At 35.5% G+C, this 23421-nt stretch overlaps 1 protein-coding gene across 1 annotated transcript in view; it reads left to right on the forward strand.

Moving 5' to 3' along the window:
* The window catches only part of hsd17b4 (hydroxysteroid (17-beta) dehydrogenase 4), a 203241-nt gene that overhangs the window by 95652 nt on the left and 84168 nt on the right, over positions 1–23421 (forward strand). The window contains exons 14-17 of the mRNA XM_039758980.1: positions 1742–1793; positions 4793–4864; positions 10776–10879; positions 15326–15391. Of these exons, the coding sequence (XP_039614914.1) occupies positions 1742–1793; positions 4793–4864; positions 10776–10879; positions 15326–15391 (294 nt within the window). The remainder of the gene's footprint in view (positions 1–1741; positions 1794–4792; positions 4865–10775; positions 10880–15325; positions 15392–23421) is intronic.

Raw genomic sequence — 23421 nt, forward strand, 5'->3', positions numbered from 1 at the left:
GGTGCTGTGTGGGAGCCATGACGTCATCAGAGGTGGCCCAGAGGAAGGGAAGGAATGCGGAAGTGGTGGTGCATGGTTAAGGAATCTGTGTAAAACTACGGCGGTGTTGTTTCTGCTTTTCCATGAAAATAAAAGAAAGATAGGTTAGTACCCCGCCTTTGTCCCCTTTCACGATATACAGTAATCCCTCGCTATATCGCGCTTCGACTTTCGCGGCTTCACTCTATCGGATTTTAAATGTAAGCACATCTAAATATATATCACAGATTTTTGCTGGTTACGCTTTCTGGACAATGGGTCTTTTAATTTAGGCTACATGCTTCCTCAGTTTGATTGCCCAGTTGATTTCATACAAGGGATTCCATTGGCGGTTGGCTTAGAAGCTACCCAATTAGAGCATGTATTACATATTAACTAAAACTCCTCAATGCTATAAGATATGCTTCCCGCGCGGTGCTTGTTTGCTTCTCTCTATCTTTCTCACTCTCTCTGCCTGACGGAGGGGGTGTGAGCAGAGGGGCTGTTTGCACAGAGGACACGGACGCTCCTCTACAAAATGCCGCTTTATCGCGGTGCTTCTGTATACTTAAAAGCACGTATTGATTTTTTGATTGTTTGCTTTTCTTTGCGAGCACTTTCTCTGACATTCTCTGCTCCTGACGGCGCTCCTTTATGATGGCGCTGCTTTGAAGATGATATGTTTGCTTTCTTTTAATTGTGAGAAAGAACTGTCATCTCTGTCTTGTAATGGAGCACAGTTTAAATGTTTGACTAAAGGGTGTTATTTCATATCTAGAGGGATCTAATAATGTTAACAGGGTGGGAGAGTTTATAAGGGCTTAAAATATATAAAAAATAACCATACAAACATATGGTTTCTACTTCGCGGATTTTCATCTATCGCGGGGGGGTCTGGAACGCAACCCCCGCGATCGAGGAGGGATTACTGTATTATGCTTCTCATTGGGTCTTTACGCGGCTCCCTATGTGCTCGTGTGTGACAACGTATATCAAATAAAGTAAGGAGTGCAAGAAGTGTGGTGTATGCATGTGTGTGGCCTGTGGTGGACCTGTGAAGGTCCGGTTTTGGGCTCTGCCTGACATAAGACTGCCAGGATAAGCTCCCGTGAAGCTCCAATGAATTGGATTAAGGGGGTTTGATAATAGTTGGATAGGTAATTGTAAAAAAATTTCCATGAAAATAAGTGCTTGCACTACTTATCCTATGTATCTTGTACTTAACATATTTCTTGAAATGTGAGAAATCAGTAAATGCATAGTAATTAAAAATTATAGGTCAGCAAACCAAGTTCCTGCTCACCTGGATTCATAGTTATTATACCAAATAAATGATCAATAATATATTGAACATTGAAATAAATTTTTTAAAAAAGCATTACTTGTTAATGGGCATGAAGTAGCTGTTAGGTGTATTTCAAAACCTGTTTGGTGATGTTTAAATTTGTCTAGTTAAACTACCTTTCTAACATAAATTTATGTTTTTGTACAGTTTTTATACAAAAGAAAGCTTGTAATATTTTTACAATATTGTTAGTTTTCAATAATTATTTGTACCTGTTAAACCAGGAGCATCTATTCAATTAATTACTCATAGAATTCATTTTGAGCATTTACTGTAGTTTCTTATGAATACATAGTACATGCATGTAGTAAAAGTAAGTCTGGTAGAACTCCAGATGTACTTTAAATCATTGTGTATTGTATTCTGTTTTTATTTTAGTTACTTCATGGTGAGCAATATCTGGAACTCTATAGACCTTTGCCAACATCAGGTATATTAACAGGAGGAGGAGGAGGAGGTTGGAAGCATGCACTGACACTGACTCTTTTTCATTTTTTCTGTTATTATTTAAGCAATTTAGCAGTATATTTATCCTTCTTTAATTTATTTAGCCTTATGAAGGAGAGCTTCATTTTATTGTAGCAATTTCTTTTATGTTTTATTGTGTTTTCACACTCTGAATGTATTCATCTCTAGTTGTGATTAATTTTTTTGCAGTTTTATTTTAAATTGTCAAATTAAATAAATTTTGCACTAAACTGTTATTTATCCCACTGTTGATGGTATTTATTTAAAAACATATTACTGATTTCTACATACTTATTTATTATTGGGCTAACATAGCACTTTTAATTATTATTAGTCATGAAACTTTTCATGATTGCTAATGTCTGTCCTAAATTAAATATTACATCCAAACTATATGTTTTCAATTAGTTCTTAAGACGTTTATTGTATTGGAGTTTTCCTTTAGTTTTTTTTTTAAGTTTTATAGGAGTTTGTAAACTCCAGCCTTTGTGATGAGAATTTGTGCTTTATTTTGAAATAGATATTTTAAAGAACAGATTGCTGCTAAATGGATTAAATTTAACTGGTTTCAGAAATATTTAGAAGTAGAAGTAGTACCTGTTCAATACTGATGAATATATGAGCAATATATGGGTCATATTTCTTCTGTACTTTTTAATTAGGCTCTACTATCTCAAACAGCACTCATGTTTAACATGTATTGTTTTACTGTTGTTAAACCAAAATCTTTCAAATTAGCATTTTTACATTTTAAAATATTTCATTTTTTTAAATGATGTTTTCAACGCTTATGGCACATTTATGAAAAATCAAATCTTTTTCATTATAAAATATTATGGATTATTCCTGACTAAATTATAGACAGTTCCATACATTTTATGTTTTTTCAGGCATATAATTTATAAAATATTGGATATTGTATGTCCTGGTCTTTGCCACATAGTCTCTGAAGTTCTGAAAATACATTTATGGTACACAGTGATCTATATATTACATAAATCTATATATTACATAAATTATTATGTTAAAATCAGTAGTACATAAAGGTTGGTTAGATTGGTTGAACTCTGAAATTGTCTGGTGTCAAAACATAATAATTTCTTATATCCTGATGCTGCACAGATAGGCTCCATCTCACTATCATGCAGCATTAAATGCATGACGTTCAGAATTTAGACAGATGCATTATTTTAGAGGGAATCTTTATGATAGAAATTGTGGGATGACCATGGTATTATAGCCTATTTGAATGATTAATTAAACATGCTTTGCATTCAGAATAGCCAGCTCAACTATCAGATTAGATTAAATTAAACTTTATTAATCCCATAGGGAAATTCAAATGCATACAGCAGCAGGAAGATTTAAAAACAAGAATACAGTCTCAAAAGATAGAAAATACATCCAATCAATTAATCGATTGATTGATAAATAAATAAATTACTTAATGGATGCATTGGGTGGAAGCATTGAATTGCCTGATAGCAGCGGGAAGCAAAGACCACGAGAGGGGCTTTTTAGAACATTGTGGTGGAATGAGCCTGTGGTTAAAATTGCTACAAGATAGCACCTCCTGGGCAGATGGAAGGGATTTGTCATAGTGGCATCCAATTTTGCCATCATTGTCTTTTCCATAACAGGTTCCAGTGTGTCCAGGGTTTGCGCTGTGATGAAGCAGGCTTTCTCAATAAATTTATTCAGGCATTGTGCTTCTTTTGTGCTTAGGTTAGGTTGTTTCCTCAGGAGACTGCAGTGTAGAACACCACACTGTCCCCTATGGACTGGTAGAATATTTCTAGCATATGCCCTGTCCTTAGTAACCAACTCTGTGTCCAATTATTTGCACTTTTGAGACAGACTTAAAGTGGGACACCAACTTTTTACTCAAAGTATACTATTACGAGGTAGTCATCATGCATTCAATCTTTAGCATAGGCTGAGGTGCTTTAGACAATTCCTGCAGTATGTAGATTTCAGTTGTTGGAGCAAAAGTCATTTTTGTTCCAGTGAACATTTAATATTCTGAGACTGCACAGTTTAACTTCAGATAAAGCAAATATAATAAACTGACAAATATTCTAAGAATGTTTTGTTATTTCACTTTAGCAGAAGGGCATATATATATTTTACAACTGTTTTATATATTTGTGCATAAGTTTTGCAAGAATTTAAAATAGTTGTGCCATTTATTCTACCATTTCACTGCTGTTCTCTGTGTCATCTACTTTAACATACTTGTAACTGAAGGTCTATAAGATTAGTAAAAAAAAAAGGTGCATACATTAATTGAAATTTTATTAGATTTTTTTCTCAAAGCATGCTGTAGATCTTTAATACCAATTTTATGCTACATTTAACTATACTGAAGAAACTGTTTATATTAAGGCAAAAGCACAAAAAAGGTATTGAGCCCCCTAGACTTTTTCAGGGTATACTGTATGTCTACAGAGACAGATGGGAAATTAATTTTAAGCAGTTGTTTTTTTAAGAAGCCAATTTGGTGCCTGTTAATGACAAATAAATGCTTGCATCATGTTTTTTATTGCTACGATGCTGCCTAGAAATAGCCTAAAGTGATTATTTCCTTTTCATCAACACTTTTGAGGTCAAGCAGAGTAACAACAATGTAATGAGTGTCATGTTTCATCAGCAAAATAGTTTTACTTCACTGTGCCACCATTTAGCCACTGGCCAGAACTACTATCCCATTAAATTAAATGCTTTTGCCTTGATGACTATCTTCTGCTTAATTTGTATTTTCCCACTGTCCACATAAACATGTGTGGTTGTACAATATTATTATTTGAAAAGTTTGTGTTAAAAAAAAAATAAATAAAATGCTTGTCAATTTGTATTTTTTTTTTCTAAACTAAGAACATAGGTCATAAGGTATTCTTGACTTACTACTTTTTTCCATCTACTACATTGCGAGATAACAATCTCATACTTCTTCATCTACAGGCACACTAACCTCTCAAACTACAGTTGTAGATATTCTTGACAAAGGTTCTGGTGCTGTTATCCTCTTAGATGGTAAGTTCTGTTATTTTAAGAAATTTTCCTTATTATAAATTGTTAAGGTGTATTATTTTTAAGTTTATTTTTGTTTTACTTTATTTTTTCGGTATGAGGCACAAAGAAATATGCAAAAAAGAGTACCACTTTCCAGAGTAAGAACACCTTGAGACTAATAAATTCTTATCAAAGAGTTAAATGAAGGATACAATTTCTCACTAGACACAGTGTCCTCCATGTGAATTGGTGCATATCCATCGCAGTGCAGTAAAGTCAGATTTGCTACTTTTTCTTTATGCAAAGTAAACTGGTTTTGAGATGAAAAGAAGAATACAGAGCAAAATTACCACATTTTAAGTTCATTTTGAAGCATTAAGACACCAGAATAATGTTTTTGGTGGGAATGTGTTTCTTGTTGTATGCATCTTTCACGCTGTGTTTAGCCTTCATCTTTATATCTTTCTTTGGAGTTAATTGATCTCAACCGTCATGAAGATTAAAGTCCTTAAAAGGAAAACTGAAAAAAAGGGATGCAGAAAATAATTTTAAAAGAATTGAAACACAGGATGTGAGGATAGGAAAAATTAAGAATCTGGAATATCTTGAAATCGAGAAACATCTCATGTACTCAACAGTTGGCAGTAAGCAGATAAGTTGATTAAAATAACTAGACTACCCAATCCCGGTAAACATGAATTTCATTAGGTGGGTTTGCGAATGTTGTGTTATGTTGCTTAGTATTACCTGAAATAGGGGTGATATAAAGGTTGTGTTATTCTAACATGTTTATTTGTTTATCTAAAGATATGACTGAATTACTGAAGATCCTTAGTACTAGTAGTAGAAGTAGCAGCAGCAGCAATAGTCTACCTTCCATGAGGGCTGCATGCATTTCTTCTGGGGAACTTAGGCTCATTATACTGAAGGAAAGAATAAAATCACCCAAGAGAGAGCTAAGCCTTGTATAGGGAGTGGAAGGACATAATTGACAATGCTGATAAAGTAAAGCAAAGATGTATAGTGTAGAAAGGTAGACATTTACATTTAGTTTATGTGTGCTACATAGCCTTTACCAATGGTTAAAATGAAGGAGGAAGACCCCTTCCTTCTTCACAAATTTCAAATAACAGTATTAATGATAATACATTTTGCTTATATTGTATATTTCCTTTTCCATGCTCAAAGCGCTTCACAAAAAGTCAAAATGAGCAACAAAGCATCTACAACATTGAATATAAATAATATCCACATGAACACTAAATATAGGTAATAAAAATACAAAATACACAAGAAAAATCCGAACAAACAACATAACATAATGTGTGTTACAAATAATTGTTACTGCTCCATCCCGATCTCGTTTAAAGTATGCTGTTTCTTTGTTCTGTGTTTTTCCAGAGTAAAATAATGAAATTTAGTGCATCACATTAACTTAGAAAAGCCTCTTCATAAACAGACTAATCACACAGTAAGCATGAACAATTGCCAATTTATAGCAATTAGTTTTATAACTTGGCATTGTAGCATTTGAAGTGTAAGTAATTTTTGTTACTATGGGAAAGGCTATCATAGATGTACTGTGTAAATTAAGGGACATGATTATTGTGCTGTTCTTATAGCCTGAAGTTTTCAAGAAGATTGAAATGGTTTAAATATCATGCAAATTCGATGTTGGTGGGGTAGCTTTATTGGAATGGTGTTGAGCTGGTTTACAATTCTCTACATACCTCTCGGAGACTGGATTCACATCCATACTCTTTATGAGAAGTTTTTATGTGGTACCTATGTCTGCCTTCATTTTTTAAAATTTTATTTTTATGTACTTCAGTTTTCTGCAACATTCCAAAAATAGTCTGTTTATTAATTTAAATGGTGACTTGAAATTGGTATAAAGAAAGCTAGTGTGGGAGCATGCATAGTTGTTTGAGTGTCCCCTAAGATAGACTCCTACTATTTATAAAAAAACAAATGTGTGAGAATCTACCTAAATAAACATAATCTCATCTTTAAACATGAGAGTGAATTTCTAGCATGAGACATTACATTGGAATCCTGATCAGAAGAGTTGGTGCAGAAGCTTCAGATTAAATAGTAGCTATCTAAATACCTAGCTTCAACTGCATATTTTTTTGAAAAGTATATTTACCACATTAAATTACTTAATATATGTCATAGTTATTTTTGTACTGCTTGCTAATATGTATTTATTTTTTAGGTCCTAATGCATATACAATTCTTATTTATTGTTTGCTTCCTTTGTAAAGCACATCACAAATTGTGTATCTCACCAAGGTAGAACCTACTATGTAAACATACATGGAGCAAGCAAATAAAGTTTAAAAATTAGCAAAGATTGTGTATTAATTTCTATGATTTTCAAATGAAAACTTCAAAGTGCTTGTTAATTCTGCATTAAATGTTCTAATTATTTCAAATTATACCGTACAATGAAATCATTTGATAGTATTAAGCTTGTCAACTTCTAACAATGAAATACAAATTAATTACCACAGATGTTATTTGAGAAAAAATTTACTCTCTTGACCTTCAGTCATCAGTTGCATATCATTCATCTTTAAAGACATATCAAAAGGCACTTTTAAACAGAATTTTAACTCAAGCCAGAAACTGAATTGGCATTAAAGAACCATGAAGTAGTAAAGCTACCTTCGGTTTTACTGGGTTGTTGTATAGCAAATATTAATTGGTTAAAGAAAATAAATTAATAGGGTTGAATGCCACTTTAAAAACACACATTTCTAGGACAATAGCAGCAACTGTATAGACAGAAAAGAACTATTGATTGTAAATATGCCTTAATGTACGGAAAGTTAAAATGACCATTGATTATGCATAAGGTTTAATTTACATTTCCAACAACAACTCAAGAAATCAAAAGAATGTTGTTTAATGTGAGTAAAATATTAAAATGTCCAAAATGCTGTCAAATCAAAAATCACATAGAGTACTGCAAATTCATCAAACCTAAGTTAGGTAATTTGATAAATTTGTCCCTAAAATATAGGAAAGTTGTTGCAAAAAAAAGTGATAAAAGCACATTTTAAAGTACAGTTTGTTATTCATTCAGTGTGATGCAGACACATTGTTATTAATGTTTCAGTCATTTATCATTAATTTAAAATACCAGTAGTACTTTCTTCTAAACTCAGTGCATATGTAAGAATGGTCTAGGTAAAAAGAGTTAACACTGAAGGTTTTTGCTCCAAAGACAATGGCTGTTTCAGAGAAGATATTTCTAACCATCTGGAATGCTTCTGAAATGTCAAAGTGACTCTACAAATGTAATAGCGCAATTAGTTAATCTCATAAATAAACCATCTGCAGGATGTTGTGTTGTTACAATTTATCTTGTATAAAGAGACAAGTTGTTAGGATTAGAAAATATTTTCAAATGCTGAAAGCAGTAAAAACTTAATTAGATTTAGAATACAGTCATCCTCTTCCTGTTTACTTTATATATAAAATAATGTATATCTATTCAAAAGCATTTGAACTTCCTGTGTCCTTGTGGATTTCCTCCAAGTGATATGGTTTCTTTTAACTCTCCGAAGACATCCAGGTTAGGAAAATTGATGTTGCTAAATTAACCTGTGTGTGTGTGTAATGGGGAGGGAGGGTATGTGTATGTATGTTTGCCTGGAAACTGGTGTCCTGTCCAGGGATTGTCCCTTCCTTGAGCCCTGTGACTGCCTTGCAACCCTGCCATGGATAAGCTAGTTAGAAAGAGAAAGATGGATGGATGACTTTTAAGACTACTGGTGAAAAAAAACTAAGAACATACTGGGCAGCCTAACTAAACAAATGTTTTATGTTGTTGCCTTGATAAATTCAGTAGTTTAAAGTCTTAATTATTTTTGGAGACTGAAATTGACAAAAATTACATTTACTGTAGTTTACGTGTACAATAAAATGACTGATTTATTTTTTATTTAAATGATTAACCAGCAAGTATAGGTTTAAAGAGCAATGCATCAGGTTTTGATGCAGCAATCTCCACTGCATCTGTGTTTTGCCATAAACTGAATGAGAATTCCACTATAGACTAAATATACTAGCTATGTCCAGATGTAGCTTGTGGCATTTTTGTACAAGTGATTTTTTTATTAAAGAAACCAAAAAAATACATAAATGAGGTTTCATTTTAACATGTTAATTTTTGTTCCAGCTTATTTTTGAAGTTGTGTTCTTTAAAGTAGGTTTACCTTAGTGGAAGATCACATGAGGCTCACTGATAATGGCTGCTTAGCTCGGCTTCTGCTTGTTTCCTTTCCATTTTTTGCTCACCACTGATTGTCCTTGCCATATAAACTTTGTCAAAACAGCATATAAGATTCAGTTTACCTTCACAAGGAAGATTCAGTTCTTTCATTAACAGTCCAAATAAACAGTTACTCCAACCTGAAGGCAGCAAAGAGTAATACATCATCTCTCCCTTCATGGCTTCTTTTGTTGAGAAGATGAAAGTATGTGTTGAGGTGCAGGTCTTCTCTTTACATGGCATCATCCAGCAGAATCACACTGAGCTCTGTGCTGACACAAACAACTTAAGGGTTGATTTCAAGATAATGCAGAAAAACATTAAAGGCAAGAATGACCACCATACTATAGAAATTGTTGGCATCAGTAAGGAGGTGGAGTTGTCAACAAAGCTCACCAAAATGGAAAATGATCAGAACTAAAACATCCTTAGACTAGTCAACATAAGGATTAACAGATAAGGAGAGTATATGCTTATTTTCCTTCTTCAGTTCTGGCCAAATATTTTCCTGCTCTTCCTTCTTTTAAGCCTATTATATAGAGGGCACACAGGATATGTAGCACAAGGGATAAAATGTCCCAACCTCCTGCTATTATAATGCAGTTTATTAATTATCAATATAAAGTTTCTCAAGCCTTCAGTGTTCAAATGATCACTGCTAGATGGGAAATGAATGTGCCAATCGGAACAGCAGAGTAATTGGAATCAATCCTGTTTTGGTCCTTCCTTCTTAACTCATGCTCTCTTTTGGTGGTCAGCATATATTCTACGATAGTCTATCGGAGGCAAATTTTCATTTTACAGTATTTATCTTCTTGAACTTTTTATGTCTGAGGTCAACAATTGTTGTAGCTATGCTATCCATAACTGATTCAATTCTGTTCAGTTAGTAAAGAGCTGATTGGGTTTACTCCGTGAGGCAGGTTTCTCCTGTCTACCATTTGGTTTTTTTTTCAAGATTCTGAATATTTGATTTTTTTTTTCTTTTTATCATTATTGTTCTGAAATTTCTAAAATTAATTATTTGTTTTGGACCCTGTAGTTAGGATATAGCGGGTTGGATAATGGATGGATGGAATTACCACTAAGCCATTTTGTTTTTGTTTTGGGTAGCGCTATTTTTAACATAATTAATTAACGAATTAATACCAAGTAATGTCATTGATGCAATATATAAGCCAGCAGCATGAAGCACTCCTTACCCTTGTACACAGATTTATGTATAGATTCTGATGAAAGATGGGATTGGTTTACGGATATTGACCAAATAATACCTTAACTAAAGATTCATCTTCTGATCTGTGCTTTGTCTGCCTTTGCAGCCTGGCATTTTCCACCTTTTGGAATACAAATAGGCTTTTGGTTTGTAGCATAAAGTCTGGCAGATCAAACTCAGGTGGTGAGAAACCATCACTGGCAGTCCACATACATATTTTTAAAGGATTATTTTAGAATGTAATTGGTGTTATTTGTTATTGTTGGATGGAAGTTTTGCTGTTTATTCCAATTTATTGATTGACACACTTGAAAACAAATAGTTATGTTTTCATAGGATAATACATGGTAAATAGCACAAATACATAATACATAGTAAATAGCACAAATACAGCATACTTGAAGCTAATATATATACTGTGTTCTGTTTTTCAGTTCATACATATGATGGGGAAAATTTGCTTTGCTACAACCAGTATTCTTTGTTTATAGTGGGTGCTGGTGGATTTGGAGGGAAAAGAACATCAGAAAAAGCAAAGGTAACAATCACTGAGTAAACTCCCAGTTGCAATTTTAAAGAGTAAGGTATTAATAAAGAATTATATGTTTTACTAAAACTTTTTAGAAATGTTCTGAATTTCATTATACTATACTTCGCTAGTTTAAGTCTGTTTTTACTGATGACACAATCTTTATCTTACATGTAATATTAGTTAAGCCAGAGGTAATCCAAATGTTTATTAATTAAAGAAACAAAACTAAAACTAAATGAGTTTGTACATCATTAATTGAAGAATAATATTGTAGTGTCAAAAGTCTTCATTGTTTTATCTTTCACTATGTGGGTATCATAAGCATTGTACCATATGTAGAACAGATTAATTACCATTGTAAGTGCCCAAAGGATGGATTGGCACCCAGACAGGAATGAGTGGTGATGCCTGACCCAGACAGGAGGCCATAATGGATCAAACTATATATGGGGGCATATCCTGGCCGGAATGGTGCTTGATCATTTTTCTAGTCAGGGTGGAAGATTAATGGATGGACTGAGGGAAGTTGTCTGTCAAGAGCAGTTCCTTCCCAGTACAGTAGGTGGCAGTGGTCCTTGGGCATGGCCCAGTCTACAGGGATCCAAGGTATTCATAGTCCTGAGTAACAACACTTTTGGAGACCTTGGTGCTGCCCAAGGGTGTTCCAGGAAAAGAACAACTCCCTGTTTAATGGGTCTTCCAAGTGACCCAGAAGTGCTTCCACCAAGTGCTACAGCGTCCAGCATAAAAAAGCCGATCATACTCATCCAGGTGAGTAGGAGTCGTGTGTATGGAAGGGGGAGGCCAGTATAATGGATGGTCAGGAAGGGAGGTTGTAGTTTTCCCTTTCCTGGAAAGAAGGTGGGCAATGAGGGGCACTGTGACAGCTGTGGTTCACCGGAACTGGCATCCCAGCAGGAATGGAAGCTGGGAGGCCAGCATAGTGGATGGATGGCCTAGATGGAGAAGCTTCCAAACTGTAATGGTTAGTAGTCTCTTTCTGGAAGGAGTGGAAAGGAAAGAAGGGTTTCTGCTTAGATTGTGGGTTGTGGGGTCAAAATAAGCTTGGAACCTCTTCCAGGCAAGTTGGTAACGGTTCCAGTTGATTTTAACTTTTTAATTATTGCCCTAACTATTGAACTAATTGTGTTTATAATACTGCTGGAGCAGAAGAAGAGATTGATTAATGACTGTTTAACATATTTGAGCATTCACAAGTAATTTTGCCTGGGTTTTCTATGTGCTTTACAAGTATAAAGAAGCACTTTAGAACTTTGCCCTATTCTGATTTCTCTTTGATTACATCATTTTGTGAGTGTAAATATTCAATTTCTGTGAAGAGCTTTGTTTTCAACTATTCACAAATTATATGCATTTCATGCTTTTCAGATGCACAAAAGCAAAAAAAAAGTACATTTATTTATAATTATTATTTAAAACACATATATAGAACATACATACACATATCAATGCACAATTTGTAATATATGTTTTAATACATTTGAATATATATTTTTAATATGGATATTCAAATCTTTAGTTTTTTCGCAAATTTGACAGCCCTATTGCAGAAGATTATTTTAACTTATTTATTTTGCATCAGATATTGTTACTGTGCCTTGAAATGCCTCAGAAATGGCTGCTAGATGACACTGAGCTTTAGTGAGTAAAATTACAATGAACTGTTCCTTGTCTTGACTGGCAAGAGCCTATATATATTACTCACAATTACAATTACCACAATATACTAATTGTGAAAAATGGCAATTTCTGCATTCCATTTAGTAATCTCAGTCTGTCAGGAATCAAAGTTTCTCATTTAAAGACTACTCTAAACAACAAATGAGTGTTGTAATCAAGCACAAACACATTCACTAAGTGCAAGTGGGTTTGTGAATCACAGGCACTGACATCATATGAATAATTGATGGTGACTGTGCTGAAATTATTTTTAAAACTGTGATCCCTAACAATATCTTTTAAAAACTGTACATTTCCTCCTTTTCCTTTTAACAGCCTCCAGAAAATTTGAGAAGTAATGTTGACCTGACACTTATTAGTTAGAACGCCAAAATGAAGAGAATTGTTTGTAATTTGGGTTTTTATTTTCAATATCAAAAATGTTTTTCTAAAAGGCATACTAAGCAAACTTTTGCAGCACTACAACCAAACATTAGTGCAACTATCTATAATTCAAGCACACATTTCTTTATGGAGAGTGCATGAAAGATAAGCAATCAGTAGCAAAACCAAGTCCTAGTAACGTTGGGGCATTGACACTGATAACCGTCTTTGTAATAAATACATTTCTATATTCAGCAAGCTGTCAAAAGCAAATTTAGATAAAAGAAGCCATCACATTTTATTTAACAAAAGACAAGACTCTTTTTACAACTGTGCCCAGCAAAGGTTTTAAAAAAAATCATCAATAGCCAAGGCAACAGATATGTCATCCTCTCTCACAATTATTTTTCTAAAGTTGAATTACCTTTACGTTATTCCAGATTGAAATGGATCTGAAACAACTGTCCGTTGACTTGTAGTTAAGTAGAAATATGGAAGCATGCATGAGCTTAACTTTTTATTATATTGAGGAATTTACTTTGAAAACCAGATGCTTGTAATGCTGCTCCCTTAAATGAATGAGTGTGCCTTTCCTTACTCTACTTGAGGCACAGTTGCTCAAGGACTGAGTCTAGACCAGAGCTTTGGGAGGGGCAGGTAACAATGTGTCATTGTTCAAATACTTTCTGAGTTTTCTATATATTAATTCTAGATTAATGCAAGTTTAACCTTCCAGTGTTTCATATTTTTCCACATTTTAAAGCTTTGAGTGGTGACTGTTTTTTTGAGACAGCATTTGGTTTTTTTTAAAAAAAGGAATGTTTGTGTTACACTTATTTAATAATTATTTGTATATGATTTAATGTATTTACAATCATTGACACGCTTTTTTAATAAGTGTGCTTTATCTTTATTGTAAAACTAAAAACAAACAATATTAAACACTATTTTTTTCAACTAATCCATTTTTGTTTAACAGTTTCAAGTTAACTTTTTAATTTGTTTACTGCAAAATGGACATTGTACTTTACTGAATGTATACACATTACAGAATATGCAGTAGGGCAAAGTACAAAATTTCACTGTAGTGGTGTTAATTGAAATTAATATTTGCATTTATACAGTGTTTTTCAGAGAAATTAATATTTATTATTAAGATCCTCACTTTTTGGTAGCATTAAAAAACAAAGATGTTTAAATATACAGAGTCAGTTAAATTTAATATTAATTTGAGTAGAGTGAAGTTACAGATTGTTGTATGGGTTTGGTTTCTGTCTTTTTATCAGCTACTGCTAGGATGGGATCCAGTTTCCTATAAACATAAAATGTGAATAAACAGATTCCTTTGATAAATGATGTGATTTAGGAAGTTGAATTGGCTCAAGACTGATGTCCTTCACACATTTGCATTTTCAACATTTTATTTTGTATACTTAAGTCTCTATAGCATGTACTTTACGAATGTTACATTGCCCATTTGGAAAATATATGCGACTGATTAATTTACATAACACACTCATTTATTTATTTATTGATGTTTTGATCTGTCATGATTTATGTTTGGCATTAGGAATGGTTACTATCAAATTTGGGTACAGAGAGTATTTGAGAAAATAAACTGCAATGTGACAATATGATGCATCTTTTTCTATATTTGCTTTTTATTGGTGTATATTATTTGTTTTTTTTTTTTAATCTGTGATAAGTAAGCTGATATACAGTACAGTACAGGCCAAAAGTTTGGACACACCTCCTCATTCAATGTGTTTTCTTTATTTTCATGACCATTTACAGCACTCCATCACTCTCCTTCTTGGTCAAATAGCCCTTACACAGCCTGGAGGTGTGTTTGGGATCATTGTCCTGTTGAAAGATAAATGATCGTCCAACTAACCTGACTTCTGCACAACACAACTGCTGGTCCCAACCCCATTGATAAAGCAAGAAATTCCACTAAATAACCCTGATAAGGCACACCTGTGAAGTGAAAAACATTTCAGGTGACTACCTGTTGAAGCTCATCGAAAGAATGCCAAGAGTGTGCAAAGCAGTAATCAGAGCAAAGGGTGGCTATTTTGAAGAAACTAGAATATAAAACATGTTTTCAGTTATTTCACCTTTTTTTGTTAAGTACATAACTCCACATGTGTTCATTCATAGTTTTGATGCCTTCAGTGAGAATCTACCAATGTAAATGGTCATGAAAATAAAGAAAACACATTGAATGAGGAGGTGTGTCCAAACTTTTGGCCTGTACTGTAGTATTAGAATAACATACACTATTTAATGCACATTATAACTAAAAGCTGTGATATATGATCACCCTGATATTGTGTATATTTTATTTGTTTCACTTCTGATGCTTGGTTTTAACTTAATTAACTTTAGGGTACAGTAAAGCCACCTAACAGAGCCCCAGATGCTGTTGTGACTGATGTAACAAGCCAGGATCAGGTATGTCTTGCCATTTATATTATTTTAATATTTTTTAAATTTGTGACTAAAAAGTAGAAACTGACTATTTTTTATGTAGTAGTATATTTATAAACAATTAAAGGTGTATTTTTACATGAGGGAAAAGAAGGCAAAGTATGCAGTCTGAAAATGAAGCTTGCACATAAATCTCCAGCTTACCAACTTTTAGGGCTCTTTGGACACTTTCATACTTTCATCCATGCTGACTCATACAGGGACAGATTATAGTTACCACTCAAACCAATTTTATTTTTTTCATGAAGAATGCTTGATTTTAGTGGATGATCACTGTATTCTACTTCAAAGTTTTATTTCATACAACACCCATTATAGAACACACAATTGCAAATTTACTTTATTCAAGGCACCAAATGAAACGTGCAGTGGTGTTATATATTATGGTCTTCAAATCTTCACATGTAGCCTCCTTAGCATTAGACCTGAGCATTACTCGAGCTGCTAAAGCTGTGCTAAAAGTGTTAGTCCCAAGTATCACTTGGGCAACTGTACAGATGCATCTTGCATAAATGTTAGAACCAAGAATCACTCTGGCTGTAAAAGAGTTGTCAGTGCCGTCGTTCTTTAGAGAAATTATGTCTGAATGCAGGTTTTCACTAATTATGAAATATCTGCACTTTACCAACAATGAATGTTGTTGATGAGAATACCCATCCAGCACCCACACTGGAGAAAATTTGGGAGATATACCAGGCCACTGTTGTAAAATTTCAGAGCATTTACATTCCAGACCGCGATGTCAACATCGATGAAAGTGTCATGGTTTATAAAGGCAGACTGTCATGGATACAGTACATCACATCAAAAAGAGGAAAATTTGGTGTAAAATTTTACGAGCTTTGTTAATCTAAAACGGGATACAATTGGAGTTTGGTTTTATACACAGGGAAAGGGACAATGTTTTATCCATAATGCAATCAGTATGGAGTTGCTACTTCATTGTGCCAACTGATAGATGCTTTGCTGGATCAAGGTTACTGTGTAACAATCATTGTAACAATTTTTACAATTCGCCAGAGCTATTTGATATCTTGCTAAAAAAAAAAGACCATCTCATATGGAACCTAACCGTCATGGCATGCCTGAAGACTTCGGCAGAGCTAAATTACAGTAAGGTGTGCTAGTAGGTTGGCAAAAGGCTAAAGTGCTTGCGCTGAAATGGAAGGACAAGAAAGATGTTTGTCTTCTTAGCATTGTACATAATACATCTATAGTCATTATACTGGCAAAAGACAACAAGCACTTTATGAAGGGTTGTGCTGTAGTCAACTACAATAGCGCAAAGGGCGGTCTAAATCTCGTGGATCAAGAATTGACTTTCTATTACATTGTGCGGAGGAAACAAAAGAAATGCTACAAAAAGATAATGCTTTGAGATCAGGGTATATTTTGCCTGTCTGTGTGACATATGGCTCAGACAGTGTAGCAGTTACAGGCCATTTTTACACCAGTAGTTGGCTTATTATAGAGAAAGTGCTGTTCACACATTTGCTCACATTTTCAACAACCTTGTGGCCAGGTGTCCCCATTTTTTGTCGGCTCTCTTGGAGTTTTTTGTAGGCAAGGTCACTTCTTTTGAAGATTCCAACAACACATCTCATAGCCCCAAATAATGGCTCCATCGGCGCTTGAGTGCTTCAATGCAGAATTAACTGCCAGATGCAAAAGTGTAGCCTTTGCAATGGACACTGGACCACTCATTCTTCTCTTCCAGTATTCTTGCCGCAGCCACAATATTGGCACCATTTTTATGCACAAGGGCAATCATTTTGATAGGAGAAATTTTAAATCTGGTTGTCATTTTCTGTACCCACTCCATAGAGTTGGATCCTATATGCTATGCCTCTATGCCTCCACCTGTGGTAAGTCAGAACAACATGCTTCAATCATCTGAAGTGTAATGGCATGTAATGTCTAGGTAGGCTATAGTGGCCACACTTGCCCATATCTGCTGTGAGATACATTTTGCTTTTAGCAGATTTTATGGCACTCTTTCACTTTTCTCCATCAGTTCAGTGAAATATGTCCTTGATGCAAGAGTGTAACCAGGATTGAGCTTCTAAACCATGGCTTTAAATCAGACATCTTCCACCATCAAAAGTGGCCTCATATCGGTGTGGAGCATTTTGAGAATGATATCAGTAAAAAGAGCTGCTTGCTATGGGCTGAATGGAGTATTCCTCCTCAGAACAAAGTAATTTATTTTGAGTTGTTTCTTCTTGTACTCTATAAGCACAATTTATAAGCATGAACATTTTCAATGTTATTGTTATAATACTGAGATTAATGGTACTATATGTGGAGACCTTATACTAAGATGAAAGTACACTGCTCAAGTCAGTTAAGCTTCAGGGTTGTCAATCTGTCCAGTTAGGAAGCATAAGCGATTGTGAATCTAACTGCTTTGTAGCAAGTGAAAGGGATAACCAATGCACTGGAGAGACAACAGCAAGACAACCCCCCAAAAAGGAATGGTTTTGCAGGTGGTGATCACAGACAATTGCTCTCTCATTATCAATCATGACTGATTCTTCTTTAGTTTTGCATTTTGCTAGTGTGTTTGTCACTACTGGTAGAATGACATGGTACCCGCAGCCGATTCAGGTTGTTTCAGGCTGCCGATTCAGAGGTTTAAAATTAAAGTTTAGATTAGCAAAAGCAGAAAAAAGGAAACTTCAGAATGATAACAGAAGTTGGGACAGCAAACAAATTGTTACTTTAATTGCTGCAGATTCAGCTTTGTAGTGCTGAACTTAACTTTTTTTAACTTAAGTTAAAACTTAAGAGGGTCCCTTTGGAGAACTCTTGCTAGCCTTTTCTGATCATTGTACTGATAGCAATGCTACAGTTTGTAAATGAAGAATTTAAAAGTTCTTCTTAACTGGAGGTTCTAGACCACCTTGCCTTTATCACAAGATTGTATTTTTACTTGAAATGATCTTTAGTGAGATAGTAAAGGTTAAAGCAATCTGTCTTACCAGTGAGTGTATTCTTTTAGGTGTCTAATTTACAATCATAGGACATCTTATTGGTTAGATATTGTCTGTTTGTAATAGAACTATGTGCAGTAATTTATTAAAATCAAAACTTAATGTGCCACAATGTTCATAGTACTGTGTTTTTCATATGTTACTGAAATGAGAACAAAATCTGAAATGCACAACACATTAATATTTTTTAAGAATAAGTTTGTGCATCTTTCCTGGTGCTTATATACATGACTGCCCCAGTAGATACAGGACATCTAGTCGTTCTAGGCATGTCACTACCCATAAGCACTTCAAAATCGTCAAAGAAATGGTTAAAAGAAAATCAGTATTTTGTTGCAGCCATCTTAATCTCCTGAATTAAACTCCTTTGAAGTTGTCAGATTTTTAAGAAGAAAGTATGTAAAAAGAGACCAAAGTGTGCAAAAGTTTTTGGGAATTTCTGCACAGAAAATTAGCTGAAAGTAATATCCATCCATCCATTTTCTAACCTGCTGAATCCGAATACAGGGTCACGGGGGTCTGCTGGAGCCAATCCCAGCCAACACAGGGCACAAGGCAGGAACCAATCCTGGGCAGGGTGCCAACCCACTGCAGGACTAAAAGTAATATATTTAGGAAAATTAAAGCGATTACACCAGGTACCTTTTGAGAGTTTCAAAATTTGACTTTGTCAAGTCTACACATTAGTGTTTTCCCTTCTCACTACTCAAGCTCCTTTTTTATATTGTACATGTATAGATGAATTGGGCTATACTGACAAAATGCTGCAGTTAAAATAATGAATTTATACTTGTGTAATCGTCTAAGTTATTTTCTCGGGGGGAGTAGTGGCTAAAAATACACTTTGCACACAATATACTGCCATGCAGTATAACTTTGCAAAAAACAACTCTGCTTATTCTGTTCTGCAGTGTAACAATTTCAAAATTGCATTAATACTGATCTTCAACATATTGTTTGATATTCTTCTTTTTAAAAAAATTAAAAGTTTCAGAGGCCTGCCACACCATTTTTCTACTACACAAGGCACAATGCAACCAGGAGTTTGTAAATAAATGAACATTATGTAACAGCAAAGTGAAAAATATAAACATACTTGTATATGGGTTAATATATAACACTAGCCAACCCGCGGTGTACTATACGCCGCATAATCAGGCCGATTTTTTAATGATTTTTAAGCACAGGGAGAAAATTAACATTTGAAAAATCGGTAATGTAATAAATCAGCAAGAAAAGCAACATTGTATCAATGCACGGAACGAACCAACACACAATCGTCTGTGACTGAAAACTAGCGGACCACCATCGCGCCTTCTCCTCCTAGACGGAGGGATGGGGGTGGACGGCGCTCATGCACGGAGGGTGGAATGGGAGGAGAGGAGAAGGATGACCATTCCGCTCCCTCCGTCATGCTAGTCTGCTGATTTCTAGTTTAGTATGCACTGCCTACTCATGTGCCCACCTCCAACTCGTCACTTGAGTCGTTGTTGTCTTTGCACAGTCCAGATGCACCTGTGACATGTAGCGTGTAAAACAGTTTGCTATGGTGCACGCGGTCGTGCGTCGTAACCGAAAACTCGGTTTTTAAAGACTGCTTACTACATTGTGTTTTAACCTCAGTTGTAAAGGATTGTTTTAAGGATCCCATGGGATACCCCTCACAAACCGTTTTACACTCTGCATATGGCAATTCATCTCCACGAGAAACATGCTTCTATGAACAGTCAACGTGGCTCAGAGGTGCATGTTGCCTCTACGACAGACGAATATAAATGACGCCGTTTTTTCTGTGTCGTCGCGTCCGAGTTGGTGGGCGTGGCTCTGCAAGTTGTCGTCGTATCCAATGGTCTTGGAGTTGGTGGGCGGTGGCTTGCGCCATAGGTGTCTTACTTGTCGGCGGCTTAGTGAATCCACGCCTCTTCCGGCTTGCTTTCCATTGGTGTCTTGCCTTAGTGAATTATATATATATAGATTTTTTCTTGTCATATATATGTAGAAAATATGGAAAAGGAGATTTTATTGTTGACTAGCAGAATACCCGCGCTTCGCAGCGATGTCATGTGTTAAAGAAGTTATGAAAAAGAAAAGGAAACATTTTAAATATAATGTAACATGATTGTCAAAGTAATTGTTTTGTGTATTTGGTGGCAGCGTCACAAAGTTATTTTAGATCTAGCTGCATCAGAAAATGTACCACAACGTCTGACACGCCTCCTTTTTACTGTTTTCTCACAGCTTGGATTGCTGCTGTCATATATATATATATATATATATATATATATATATATATATATATATATATATATATATATATATATATATATATATATATATATATATATATATATATATATACACACACACACACACACACACACACACACACACATACACATACATACACACATGTATGTATGTATGTGTGTGTGTGTGTGTGTGTGTGTGTATATATATATATATATATATAATCTAGATAGGGGTGTGTGTGTGCATATATATATATATACACATACATATACTTGTGTGTATGTTTGTATGTGTCTATATGTGTGTGTATAGCTTTGGTCACTGAGTGCAAGGGAAAAATAATAAAATATAGTCTATAAGTTATTAAAAAGTAAAACATTAACGTTTCAAGAAGTACAGGTACACTGATCACTACTGGAGTGGTTGCAGGTAAACTACATTTTAAAGACTGTGTAACACAACAGGTAAGTAACTAACAGCAGCTAAAATGTATATGGATCATCTCTCGGTAGTAGATCCCTTTTGAAAGGCGCTACACGACGGCTGTGGTATAGAAATTACATTTTCTATGTGAACGTTCAAATTTGTGCCTCTGGTAATGTGCCTTACCGGCAATTAAAGAAAATTAGTTTTGTGTCCTCTGCAGTGTTAAGAGAGAAAGGCTTTGGTTTGGCATAAAAGGAAAAAAGGTGTAAAGAAAGGAAAGTTGCCTTTTTCTTTTATATAGTATAGAGATGTGTTCGCTGGCGTTATGATCGCCTTTTGGGGACAGTCGCGGTGGGTCTTGTGTAGACTGGTGAGACGTCCCCGCCATTAATCGGCTGTGATGAGATGAATGGGCGGGGAGATGATGACGTGACTCCCCCACCCGCCTTAACTGTCAATCCCCCACAAACACAGTCTCTCGGAATTTGCATAAGCACACCCCTTCACCTACAATTTTAACTCAGTTACAAAGTGATCAAAACTCTCGTTTATATCCTGCGTCCTCTCATTAAACTTGTATCCCGCATTACCTGTGGGCATGTGAAACGCCAGCGGTAGCCTGTCTATGAACTTAATTTAAAGTTTAGGTTTACACCTTGCTTTCTTTCCGAGGTAGCAGCACTCATGAATATGGTAGTATATGTCACTCGCTCGCTTCTTATTGTTTCGCTGCCTTCTCAATTATATAATGCATGTTTTCTTAAGCGCTTTTTGGAGGTCTTCCTGGTTTTCTACGGACTGCGTTGACAGTCAGTTCACGTGATTACGTGGGAGGCGTGATGATGTCACACGAAACTCCGCCCCCCCACGTCATTGCAGCTCAACTCCATTACAGTTAATGGAGAAAAATACCTTCCAGTTATGACCATTAGGCATAGAATTTCGAAATGAAACCTGCCCAACTTTTGTAAGTAAGCTGTAAGGAATGAGCCTGTCAAATTTCAGCCTTCTACCTACACGGGAAGTTGGAGAATTAGTGATGAGTCAGTGAGTGAGTGAGTGAGTGAGTGAGTGAGGGCTTTGCCTTTTATTAGTATAGATTTGGGGTGTATATTGTACTGTAATCAGATTTAATTCTCATTCTTAGTCTTCCTTCACTTAATTGGTTCTTAGATAAATCATTTAATTCTGAAGATATATATATGTGTGTGTATATATACAGAGTGGTACAGATCTAATTATGCAGATCCAGTTTGTCTGGATGAGTTTGATTTATGCGGGGATGATTCCAGTTTGGCACGAAGGCGATTCTTCATGTCGTCATTTCGTACACTTCTCGATGGTCCGGGATTTTTCAGGTGATGGATTGATAGATAGATAGATACTTTATTATTCCCAAGGGGAAATTCACATAATCCAGCAGCAGTATACTGATACAAAAAAAAACAAAGAACTATCTCCTCAGTCTGTCAGTGGAGCAAGACAGTGACAAAAGTCTGTCACTGAAGCTACTCCTCTGCCTGGAAATGACACTGTTCAGTGGATGCAGTGGATTCTTCATGATTGACAGGAGTTTGCTTAGTGCCCGTCGCTCTGCCACAGATGTTAAACTGTCCAACTTTACTCCTACAATAGAGCCTGCCTTCTTAACAAGTTTGTCCAGGCGTGAGGCGTCTTTCATCTTTATGCTGCCTCCCCAGCACACCACCGCGTAGAAGAGGGCACTTGCCACAACCATCTGGTAGAACATCTGCAGCATCTTACTGCAGATGTTGAAGGATGCCATCCTTCTCAGAAAGTATAGTCGGCTCTGACCTTTCTTACATAGACCATCAGTATTGGCAGTCCAGTCCAATTTGTCATCCAGCTGCACTCCCAGATATTTATAGGTCTGCACCCTCTGCACACAGTCACCTCTGATGATCACAGGGTCCATGAGGGGCCTGGGCCTCCTAAAATCCACCACCAGCTCCTTGGTCTTGCTGGTGTTAAGGTGTAAGTGGTTTGAGTCGCACCATTTAACAAAGTCTTTGATTAGCTTCCTGTACTCCTCCTCCTGCCCACTCCTGATGCAGCCCACAATAGCAGTGTCATCAGCGAACTTTTGCATGTGACAGGACTTCGAGTCATATTGGAAGTCTGATGTATATAGAATGAACAGGACCGGAGAAAGTACAGTCCCCTGCGGCGCCCCTGTATTGCTGAACACAATGTCAGACCTGCAGTTCCCAAGACGCACATATTGAGGTCTGTCTGTAAGATAGTCCACAATCCATGCCACCAGGTGTGAGTCTACTCCCATCTCAGTCAGCTTGTCTCTAAGGA

The sequence above is a fragment of the Polypterus senegalus genome, chromosome 7, assembly GCF_016835505.1.
Source record: "Polypterus senegalus isolate Bchr_013 chromosome 7, ASM1683550v1, whole genome shotgun sequence".
Classification (NCBI taxonomy): Eukaryota; Metazoa; Chordata; class Cladistia; order Polypteriformes; family Polypteridae; genus Polypterus; species Polypterus senegalus.